This window comes from Aquarana catesbeiana, linkage group LG09, assembly GCF_042186555.1.
Source record: "Aquarana catesbeiana isolate 2022-GZ linkage group LG09, ASM4218655v1, whole genome shotgun sequence".
Taxonomy (NCBI): domain Eukaryota; kingdom Metazoa; phylum Chordata; class Amphibia; order Anura; family Ranidae; genus Aquarana; species Aquarana catesbeiana.
In genome coordinates this window covers 46080787-46093355 of record NC_133332.1, presented here as the reverse complement: position 1 = coordinate 46093355, position 12569 = coordinate 46080787, and the positions used below count along the sequence as shown (strand labels likewise).

The following is a 12569-nucleotide window of genomic DNA, read 5'->3' as shown; positions in this document are numbered from 1 at the left end:
TTCATAACTCATGCTCCTCAATTTCTTGAGTTATAGATGTGGGCTGGCCCTGGTGGGTGTTCCCTTCCCAGCCCATAGGACTGTTCTGTATTCTGAAAGGACCAGAGTTAGATTGGCCAAGTATGGTTCTGACATCTGGGTCAGGGATAAGTTTTCCAACACCAGCTCATCCGTCAGATCGCAACAAGACCAATCACTGCTTGGCTGTCATGATCAGCCTCCATATAACGGTTTTGGGGATTTCTTTTGGATTCTACATAGACTACAAATATAGTAATATTTTAGTTTTTACGAGAGATAAAAGAGATTCCTCTGATATTTACCATTAATGGTTGGCAGACATTCGGGAGTCTCTAGACTGAACAGGCTTCATCCCTTTCTGGGCCCGTAGTCGAATTGGCTAGATATTCCCTTTGATACTTCAGGGAGGTGACAATTCTAGATTTATAGGAATGGGGGAATTTTTTAGGTACCTAGGTGTCACTTCTGGTCTAGAGGCTTGCTTTGTCCTTTTCAAATTCTAATTGAGGAACATGTGTCCATGATTAATTACTCATTAAGACCCCTTTCACACTGGAGCGGTTTTCAGGCGGTATTGCGCTAAAAATACCGCCTGAAAACCGCCCCTAAACAGCCTCCGCTGTTTGTTCAGTGTGAAAGCCCGAGGGCTTTCACACTGAAGCGGTGCGCAGGCAGGGCGGTGAAAAAAGTCCTGCAAACCGCTTTTTTGGAGCAGGAAAGGAGCGGTGTATTCACCGCTCTTTCCCCGCTCCTGCCCATTGAAATCAATGGGACAGCGCGGCTATACCGCGGCAATACCGCGGCTATAGCCGCGCTGTACGAGGGATTTTAACCCTTTTTCGGCTGCTAGCGGGGGGTAAAACCGCACCGCTAGCGGCCGAATACCGCTGCAAGAACGACGGTACAGCAGCGCTAAAAATAGCGCTGTTGTACCGCCGACGCCCCCACCGCCCCAGTGTGAAAGGGGCCTAAGGGAATACCATATCTTTAATTTCACTGAATTAAACTACACCTACAATCATGCTACTTTTGTATTTGTTACTGCTCTGCTATTGGTAACTTTATCCCACTTTTAAATTTATGTTACATTTAAGCATATGAAATTCTGTATCATCATCTTCAGCTCAAGTGGAAATTTACAAACACCATTGAATGAGTCAGAGTAGTGACCCCTTCCTACCTGTTCAGAGGGCTTCCAGTTGGAGAGAGCGAGAGTCTGAAAGTAGGCGACCTCTGCAGTGCTTTGTGTAGAAATCGCCCTAGTGCTTTGTGATTCCTGGAAGTGGCAAGAACACTGCATTTCTAGCAAGATCAACAGATAATTTCTTGCTGAAAAGGTTCTTAGCGTGAATAATTAAAAGCAAATGCAGCCATCTAAGGGCTGGTAAGCTACAATATATTACATTCTTTAGAGCTAATACGGCCTAAGTTACAATATAAATTATAATGGGTATAGGTACCATCATCCAATACATTCTTTGTTTTTGGGTTTAGATATTTTTTTAAATTAATTTATTTATTTCAGGTGCTTATATAGCTCCGTCAATTTACGCAGCGCTTTGCATATACATTGTACATTCACATCAGTCCCTGCCCTCAAGGAGCTTACAATCTAAGGTCCCTAACTCACATTCATACAAACTAGGGACAATTTAGACAGGATCCAATTAACCTACCAGCATGTCTTTTGGAGTGTGGGAGGAAACCGGAGTACCCAGGGGGAAACCCACGCAGGCACAGGGAGAACATGCAAACTCCAGGTAGGTAGTGTCGAAAGTGCTACCCACTACACCACTGTGCCGCCCCAGGTATGCTTTTAGCCTGCAGATGGCACTGCAGCCTGAATGTTGTGGTGGGCATCTGTTTAATACTGTAATTGTCAGATGCAATAAAAGTATTGAGAAAATAGGATCTTATGCAGGTAGTAAAAAAAAAATGTAATTTAAAAATGTATTTAAAATTAGTTAAAAAAACATTATGGGTCATTTTACACAGGTGCAGAGACCCATATAGTGTTTGTTTATGTGTATAAAGCTGCACACTGGCAGCCTGTCTGCATTCGGGGCTGCTCACCTGTGCCTGTGTACCTGTCAAGCTTGGATGTTCATGTGAATCCGTATAGATGCTGGTCTCCATCAATTAATACGGACTGCTTGCATTCCCATGTGCATGACCCCTTAAAGATCATTTAAAAATAAGGAAACCGATTTCAAATGAATGATCACCTCTAGCGTTTTGGGAGGTAGTGCTAATCCTGTGTTATAGTTTAGGCACTGGAGGCTTTATTGTTTCTTTTTATAGTTTTTTTTTTTTAAAAATGTGATTTAGAAAACATATCAAAGCATATTAAAAAAAAAAAAAAGGACCAGGCTGTGCCACACACCCGGGGGTCTGGGGAGGTGCAGGAGACCTGGGTAGGGAGTTTTTGTGCAGCCTTTCTTCTGATGGGGGCAGGTAAGGGGTCAGCCTTCCCCTTGCCTTGGTCATTTGGTAAAGGGATCTAGTCTAGTGCATTATTTAGTGCATTATTTTGCTGTCTTCTCAGTCCTAGTCTGGCCCTGATTTTCTGTCTCTATCTATTACAAGATTTTATCATTTTATCCTTCTCACTCTTCTCTCTCTCTCTCATATTAATTTTAGAACAATTGCCAACTCCTTGAACTTTCAGAATCTAAGCAAAAAGATTTTTGCGGATTTTGCCAATTCCTGGTCCTGGATCCTTATGTGAGTAGCAGATTTAATTTATTTTTGTTTGAGCAATATTTGTCTGCAGCTACTCTCACGTGTCTCATATAAAGGGGTTGGAGCCTTATCCACGCTTTTCCATCTTAGTTTGAGTTGCCGTGGTTATACCTGTCCTGAAATGTGGGGTGTACAGTAAAAGCATGTATTAAAGGTGCCAGTCCATAGCTCTTGTAAGAATTTACTATAAAATTGCTGACTTCTTGATAGTTGGTGTGCAGCCATGGCACCCCCATATACTATAGTGCAATGCTCGATTCCCATTAGACCTATCAAAAGACCAAGCATTGCCACATAGGAGGTGGCAGGGGGCAGTTTGTTGGACCAGAAAGTTGCTTAGAAAATTCATAGGGTTCTCTGAGCACTTTTAAGGTCCACATATTTCAATTAAAGTGATATGCTGGTTCATTATAATGCATTCATTTATACGCCATTTCTTTCCTTAGCACTGGTTAACTGTTAAAGCTGAATTCCTGTCCTGGCTAACAGCTAAAGTCAGACATTACATACTTGTACTGTATAGGATCTGTTTTACCTGCCAATTTGCATTTTGGTCCATCCAGTCCTGAGACCTGTATTTTTTTTTTTTCTGCTGCTGGTTCCGCAATACAGGTCTTTTCCCTTTCCTAGCTTGTTTTTGGACAATAAAATGAGAGGCTGAAGCTCATCTCTGTTGTTCAAATGTCTCTACTTTTTCAGCATTTCCCTTGTACAGTAGGACTTATTGACTCCTGGGGCTGGTTCTCCCCCCAGCCTCTGCTATGCTGTACAGAAACTATAAAAGGCTGACATCAGGTCAAATTCTGATACTTGTACCACATGCTTTAAAAAAAAAAAATACTTATAAGTTTTTGTTATTAAATATAGAGTTGTATTAATTTGTGCATTTTTATATCTGCCTGGAGTTCACCTTTTTAAAGTACAGTAAAACCTTGGATTGCGAGCATAATTAGTTCCGGAAGCATGCCTGTAATCCAAAGCACTTGTATATCAAAGCGAATTTCCCCATAAGAAATAATGGAAACTCAAATGATTCGTTCCACAACCATTTATTCATAAGCCCTTCAGTTTATAGTCCATATAAAAAGATTATAGCAATGTGATTGTTTGTGTAACCATAAAATGTCCATCAACAAATGGAAGCCTCCACAAGGGGATTAGAAGCAAAATCCAGCAGGAGCTCCAGAGTATAAAAGAGAAGAGAGGCGCCTCTAAGTGTAGCAATATGGTTACATTTAATGAAAGTACAACATTTAGCAACTCACATGGTTGATGATTAAAAGAGACACATCTAAGTATTTAGGCATTCAGGGTAAAGCTGTCCACATAGACCATCCCCCGCACCGCCGGCTCTTACCGCTGTCAGTCTTCAATCGTGATCAGGAAGACTACCCTGCAGTAGAGCGATCTGAAAGCGAGGCTTGAACCGCTCGTGGAGTGCAGTGTGGAAGGGATGGCGTCAATGGCGGTGCGGGGAATGGTCTTCGTGGACAGCTTTACCCCGGATCCCTGCATACTTGATTATCCCTGTTTTAATCATCAACCATGTGAGTTTCTAAATGTTGTACCTTCAATAAATGTCCATATTGCTACACTTAGCGGCGCCTCTCTTCTCTTAGCGGCAGCTCTCTTCTCTTTTATACTCAGTTTTGACGTGACGCTACTTGTATATCAAGACATCGCTTGTATATAAAGTCAAAATTTATTAAAAAAATGTTGCTTGTCTTGCAAAACGCTCTCAAACCAAGTTACTCTCAAACTACGTTTTTACTGTATATGTAAACCCTCACCTTCACTCAATTTTAAATAGAAATGAAAGGCAAAACATTTGTGTATAGATAAAAAAAAACTTATACCTCCCCTCCCCCCTTCCCTTTTTTTTTTTTTAAAGTGATCACATACCTTATGTTCTCAGCTGCATATAGAGCTCGGAGGGCTGGGGGATGAGCAACAGCAGCACGTTGGTCTTTTGCATGAATGGCTGGGGGGGTGTTAGTGTCAGCACAAGTCTGATCATTAGAGGAGAGCAGGCTGAGTTCCCAGCGCAGCTAGAGAACTGCCCATACTGTGCTCTCATGCCTAGTGTGGTAAATGTTTAATAGGAAAGCAGAGGGACTGACAGGAACACCATTTCATACAAAGGAAGCAATAGAAAGAGAATTGAATACTTTTTCATACAAGTACAAGGTCCAGGAGGTTCATATCAGGAATGTAGCACCCTGGGGTTTAGTCAGGGATGCTCCTCACAAATTTACTTGCCAGGAGTAGTTACCCTGGTCAATTGTTAGAGATCCGTTGATTTCTCCCTAAGCTTGGCCCGGTTGTACTTTTCTCTTCTACCACTAGGTGGCTGGGCACTTGGTGGTACTAGATATGACAACGGCAACTCAAGGTCAGGTTATGGGTATATGGGCAAAAACACAAAGAAAAGAGGGCGTACCAGCCTAGTGCATTATCTTTTGGTACATTTATTCAGAAAACATATTGAAAACTACTCACAAAAGTAGGAGACAATCACGCTAAAAAGGTCTTTGATATATGGCAGTCCATCTACTGATTGCAGACCCTGAGTCCTGGAGAGTAGACATACGAACCGCTGCTGGCTGATGCGTTTCTAAGGTATTCCTTTATCATCAGAGCCTCGGCTACTACTACTAGGTTATCCCTATCCTGGAGGGCAGCAAGGCCGAAAGCTATTATCCAATTTGATCTTTTGGATCACCTAGCCAACACACCTGTGCGCAAGAGCATTTGCTTTTTTGTTGTACTGTACACAACTGTATGGGGTATCTCAGCCAATGGGCAGGGGTTTTCTTGAACCCCTTGGCCTGCTGGGAGAGCCTATATATTAAGGTGGAGTCATGTGATCTAGGTTCTGTGCCACCTGGACCACTGTCTGTGTGGACATGTGCTGTTTGCCCTGGGCTGCTAAGCCGGAGATTGGACCTATCCCGGGGGCATCTGGCTGCGCGAGGGCTTATCCAGAAGTAAGAGGGCAGTGCAGGGTTGGGATTGCAGCTCGCAATCCAACCAGAAGTGACGGTTTTGCCGGAGAACCTATCAGTGTTCGGTGGTAGAAGGGAAGCTGTCACCACAAAGAGACCGACCACCTTATTACCAGGGACCACAGTGAGTAACTGAAGCAAGTACCGGAGAAGCATTCTCACCGTTCGGGCACAGTGGAGAATCTGGAAACTTCAGGCAGGGATCAAGTCAGGGACCCAACCAGCGGAGGTGACACTTGCAGAGCAGCCTTGTGAGTCAAGCCAGGGACCTAGCCGGTTAGCAGGGGTGAAGCTTGAGAAGTATCTGGAGTACCAAGCTAAGGACCCAGCAGGGAAGTGGGGGTGACACTTGAGGAGATACCACCACAAAGATTAGAAGAGCTCAAGGGATTCAGAGTCAGTGAATCAGAGGGTCTAGTGAGAGACCGGGAGCTCAGTGTTGAAGAACTACAAGAGGCAGTTGTAGTGAAGCTGAAGGAACTGTTACGTTTGAGTTAGGAACTGTAAAAGACTGTTGCCATAGAAGACAGCATTCCTGCATGTGCAGATATGGCGCCTTGCTGGGGCCTTTCCCTGCACGGCTGTCCTCCTATTGAAGTCTCACAGTCTGCCAATTGAATCTACAACTACTTAAGGGTGTCCTGGCCTTATAACCCTCCTTCCCCCAAAAATACAAAAACAACTATTAAGAGAAATAAAACCTCTTTTACATCCAAGAAATGTCTGGCGCCCAATAACTTTGTCCACCTTGCACCCACTATGCCTCACAACCCACCACATACGGAGGGATGTCAGATATCTTTGGCCTGGAAAGTTCTCATTAGACTGGACAAGGCTAGAGACCTTGCTACAGGAATATGAAATGTTTTTTTTTGTATAGGTTCAGTTAGAATTTCCAGTCTTTACCGTTTTGATGGGGCCAAACTCGGTACTAGAGACACCAGGGGTACAGTGCCATTTGAGTCTATGGGGTCTCACTGCACAGGCTTGGCTAACAAGAAAATTTCAGGGCAAAAGAGTGGAGGAGGCCATGGTTGTCATAGAACACTAAGTGCGCACATGGGCAGATGCCTGGTTCTAGATTCAGTTACAGGGGGAAGTCCGGGGCAGATGGGGATCTACATGAGGCCAGCTTCAGCTGGGAACTGGACAACTCTTCTGTGAGATGAGTGAAGATATACAGTGGGTCATCAATCAGCCCTGAGGTTGGTGTTTCTTTTTACTGGTTGTGGATACACTGTGGTTGATTGCAAGTAATTGATAGAGTTGCGCTGGGGTAGAGCCATAAATGGCTTTCCAGGGAAAGCTAAATAGCAAAATATAAGCAGGTTAAACTTCATCTTTAAAGAGGAACTACACTGCATCTGAGCACCACAAACCAAAAACACTATTTAATTCATTTTTAATATTCAAAGCAAACTCCCCCATCCATCCATGTCTCCATGCTTTATTTTGCTGAGAAATCACTTTTTGAAAAACACCCCCAGAGCATTTCTGACCGTGGCCATCTTGAGTATGGGCAAATGATTCATGTAGCATTTACTTCCTGGAACCCATCTAGCCTTAACTCAGGGATGCATGCAGGAGAGTGTGCTTAGCTGAGAAACCCCTCCTCCCTTCCTGATGACTCCTGGGGTATATTACCCCACTTGCCTAGGCAAGAAACCAGGAAGTAACAGTAGAAATGTAAAAAAAAAAAAAAAGTTTGAGACAAGTAAATAAACCTTCCTATCTATTTACTAATGCTAGCGGCAAAAGAATTTAAAATAACCAATGTTGATTGAGAGAGTGAAGTTCCACTTTAAATTGTACATACATTTGGAGAGGTCTATACTACAGACCAAAAAGATGGACATTGTATGAGGGAAGTAGCATTTGGTTGCAGAAGTGAAGCAATCCCTCCAAGTGAGGGACAATATGGAGCTGGACATTAAAGCAGTCTCCGTGGACAGAGGAATGATGGTTGGCAGGAAATATCAGGCCGTTGCAATATATATCTACCAATGGTCCAGGCAGAAAATCCGCCGTTCTATAACATGTATTCTCTCTGTGTTACAGAGCTCTAGGAATTGCCATGCTGGTCAGTCTTCTCTTCCTGATCCTGCTTCGTTTCACTGCCGGTATCCTGGTTTGGGTTCTCATCGTTGGTGTGATTGGCGTCATTGGATATGGTAAAGCTGTGATACATATTCCTACCTGTGTTCAATGGATTGTATTTTTTCTTGCTCCTATATGAAACATCAGTTGGGAAATAACATACAGCCCCAGAGTAGTGGATACAGAAAGATCATTCATTGTTTAGTGTAAATCTGAGGTTTTCCTATGGAGGGACCTCCACAAACACATTCGCTTTCTTTTGCGCCTCCGTCACTGTTCAGTCATTGCAAGGGAAGGAAAGTCCTGTGAGAGATATAAGTTGCTGCAAATGTAGGTTGTACATGGCTATAATCTCCCTGTGTGACAGCACTGTCATTCTGTCACATACTACTCTTTACCTGGAAGTACCAGGTATTTCCTTCAATCAAAAGAGCTGAAAGGAGGCGCAGGGGAGTGAAAGAAAGAGAAGTGAATATTGGGGGGGTGTATGGGTTTGCTTCAAAGTGCAATTCCAAGAAACATGCCAATTTCATTATTTAAAGGGCAAGTTTGTGAAGTTGTAAAAATCACCCTAGCCCAACCCCCCCCCCCCCCCCTATTTCATTCTATATAATAGATTCATAAACATGTCCTTTAACTGCTAATGCTATCCTGGAAACCAGTGCACTGAAACTCAGCTTGCAGCCCTTTGATCCTATATGTCCTTTTGCACGCTCCAGCAGTCCGTAGTGGAAGCATTTAGCGTTAAGAAATTGTAATGACAGTGATCTCTAGCAGTCTCTTGTAGAAGGTCCCCAGTCTAACAATCTCTTGTGTACAGCGAGGGGAAAAAAAGTATTTGATCACCTGCTGATTTTGTACGTTTGCCCACTGACGAAGAAATGATCAGTCTATAGTTTTAATGGTCGGTTTATTTTCACAGTTAGAGACAGAATAACAACAACAAAATCCAGAAAAACGCATTTCAAAAAAGTTATAAATTGATTTGCATTTTAATGAGTGAAATAAGTATTTGACCTCTTCACAAAACAAAACGTAGTACTTGGTGGGAAAACCCTTGTTGACAATTGGAGGTCAGACGTTTCTTGTAGTTGGCCACCAGGTTTGCACACATCTTAGAAGGGATTTTGTCCCACTCCTCTTTGCAGATCCTCTCCAAATCATTAAGGTTTTGAGACTGATGTTTGGTAACTCAAACCTTCAGCTCCATCCACATATTTTCTATGGGATTAAGGTCTCCAGACTGGCTAGGCCACTCCAGGACCTTGACGTGCTTCTTCTTGAGCCACTTCTTTGATGCCTTGGTCGTGTGTTTTGGGTCATTGTCATGCTGGAATACCCATCCACAACCCATTTTCAGTGCCCTGGCTGAGGGAAGGAGGTTCTCACCCAAGATTTGACGGTACATGGCCCCGTCCATTGTCCCTTTTGATGCGGTGAAGTTGTCCTGTCCCCTTAGCAGAAAAACATCCCCAAAGCATAATGTTTCCACCTCCATGTTTGACGGTGGGGATGATGTTCTTGGGGTCATAGGCAGCATTCCTCCTCCTCCAAACACGGCGAGTTGAGTGGATGCCAAAGAGCTTGATTTTGGTCTCATCTGACCACAACACTTTCACCCAGTTCTCCTCTGAATCATTCCGATGTTCATTAGCAAACTTCAGACTGGCCTGTACATGTGTTTTCTTGAGCAGGGGGACCTTGCGGGCGCTGCAGGATTTCAGTCCTTGACGGTGTAGTGTGTTACCAATTGTTTTCTTGGTGACTATGGTCCCAGCTGCCTTGAGATCATTGACAAGATTCTCCCGTGTAGTTCTGGGCTGATTCCTCACCGTTCTCATGATCATTGAAACTCCACAAGGTGAGATCTTGCATGGAGCCCCAGACTGAGGGAGATTTGACAGTTATTTCGTGTTTCTTCCATTTGCGAATTATCGCACCAACTGTTGTCACCCTTTCACCAAGCTGCTTGGCGATGGTCTTGTAGCCCATTCCAGCCTTGTGTAGGTCTACAATCTTGTCCCTGACATCCTTGGACAGCTCTTTGGTCTTGGCCGTGGAGGAAAAATTGGAATCTGATTGATTGCCTCTGTGGACAGGTGTCTTTTATACAAGTAACAAGCTGAAATTAGCAGCACTCCATTTAAAAGAATGCTCCTAATCTCAACTCGTATATAGTGGTATTCCACGCTTAGGGCGGGCTTGTGACCGAACTTCAGCCCCCCAGATAAAGAAAGCACCAAAGGTGCGATCCAATTATTATAAAAACTGAAAAAATAGGGGATTGGCGCTGTTCACTGGTGAAAAATAATAAATAAACTATAAACAGACTCCTAACACAAGGGAAACATTACACCCCAATTCTGGGTGAGTGAAAACTGTGACACAGTGTAAAATAATATTTGTAAATAGATATACGTGCTGAAAATTGTCACAAAAATGTGCAAACTGCCCAAGGTGAAATATTATATAAAATAATACATGAAATAATAAATAGAACTCCAAGCAATAATATAAGTGAATGATCAATCAGGTGTATAAAAAATTTTTTTACAAAATCCACAAAAAATATTCAATGAAGGGTATAAGTGAATTATACCTAGGAGAGAGGACAAACACGGTGTTGCCCACTACAAATTAGTGTATATACTAGTGAAGCTGAATGGTGTTAGATGAAGAATGAAAAAAATAAGCTGAAAAAAAAGGACTACTGACATATAGTGTGCATAAAAATATTAGTGCACAAAGAAAATCAAAAAAATGAAAGAAAGACAAAATTAAAAAGTCCAAGCATCCAAAAAGAAAAATTTTCCAAAAAATGCCGTGTATATTAAATCTATCGTTCAGTGTACATAAAAAGTTCTTGTGCAGCAAGCTAGTGCATCTTCAAAAGGTTGCAGGTAAGTCCATCCCAATGAATGTATACTGTCCTGTGTGGAGTCCCCTCTAGTGCCCCCACTCACCGGAGCGCCCAACCCCTGCAGGGGTAATGGGCATGTAGATGTAAATCCGATGATCCAAGCGGTCGGTGTCCCCTTCACCACCTATTTTCCACCTGTGTCACCAGATCGCTTTCAAAAGGCATCCACCCGGACCAAATACCATGTGCAGGGAGAAGAGAAGAGCCTCATAGTGTGATTCCAAATATGAATTTATTAAGCTCAAGCTTACAACAAACGAAAAAAAACTAAAAAAACTAAAAGGCTAAAATCAAACAGCACTCTGCCGGCTGGCTCCACGTCAGAAGTCGCAGACAGTGCAGTGTAAGCGGCGTGCGTTCCACAGCCGTCTGCCGAAACCGGAAGTGCAGGACAAAAACAGAAGGAAAAAAGGACGTATGCGTACCAAGAGGCCACGTCTTACGCGTTTCGTCATCAAGACGTCATCTGAGGCGCCTCAGATGACGTCTTTTAGTTTTTTTAGTTTTTTTTCGTTTGTTGAAAGCTTGAGCTTAATAAATTCATATTTGGAATCACACTATGAGGCTTTTCTCTTCTCCCTGCACATGGTATTTGGTCCGGGTGGATGCCTTTTGAAAGTGATCTGGTGACACAGGTGGAAAATAGGTGGTGAAGGGGACGCCGACCGCTTGGATCATCGGATTTACATCTACATGCCCATTACCCCTGCAGGGGTTGGGCTCTCCGGTGAGTGGGGGCACTAGAGGGGACTCCACACAGGACAGTATACATTCATTGGGACGGACTTACCTGCAACCTTTTGAAGATGCACTAGCTTGCTGCACAAGAACTTTTTATGTACACTGAACGATAGATTTAATATACACGGCATTTTTTGGTATTTTTTGGAAAATTTTTCTTTTTGGATGCTTGGACTTTTTAATTTTGTCTTTCTTTCATTTTTTTGATTTTCTTTGTGCACTAATATTTTTATGCACACTATATGTCAGTAGTCCTTTTTTTCAGCTTATTTTTTTCATTCTTCATCTAACACCATTCAGCTTCACTGGTATATACACTAATTTGTAGTGGGCAACACCGTGTTTGTCCTCTCTCCTAGGTATAATTCACTTATACCCTTCATTGAATATTTTTTGTGGATTTTGTAAAAAATTGTTTTATACACCTGATTGATCATTCACTTATATTATTGCTTGGAGTTCTATTTATTATTTCATGTATTATTTTATATAATATTTCACCTTGGGCAGTTTGCACATTTTTGTGACAATTTTCAGCACGTATATCTATTTACAAATATTATTTTACACTGTGTTACACTTTTCACTCACCCAGAATTGGGGTGTAATGTTTCCCTTGTGTTAGGAGTCTGTTTATAGTTCATTTATTATTTTTCACCAGTGAACAGCGCCAATCCCCTATTTTTTCCTAATCTCAACTTGTTACCTGTATAGAAGACACCTGGGAGCCAGAAATCTTGCTGATTGATAGGGGATCAAATACTTATTTCACTCGTTAAAGTGCAACTCAATTTATAACTTTTTTGAAATGCGTTTTTCTGGATATTTTTGTTGTTATTCTGTCTCTTTGTCTCTTGCTGTTAAAAAAAAAAAAAAAAACTACCATTAAAATTATAGATTAATCATTTCTTTGTCAGTGGGTAAACGTACAAAATCGGCAGGGGATCAAATGCTTTTTTCCCTCACGGTAGCATGCCTTTAAGTCTGCAACCAACCCTCTTGCAAATCTGCAGTCGCCGATCACCTCCTCTAATGTGCCTGAA

General features: G+C 42.4%; 1 protein-coding gene across 1 annotated transcript in view; it reads left to right on the top strand.

Moving 5' to 3' along the window:
- SLC44A4 (solute carrier family 44 member 4) overlaps window positions 1–12569 on the top strand; it is a 67266-nt gene that overhangs the window by 22783 nt on the left and 31914 nt on the right. The window contains exons 8-9 of the mRNA XM_073598421.1: window positions 2662–2745; window positions 7827–7939. Of these exons, the coding sequence (XP_073454522.1) occupies window positions 2662–2745; window positions 7827–7939 (197 nt within the window). The remainder of the gene's footprint in view (window positions 1–2661; window positions 2746–7826; window positions 7940–12569) is intronic.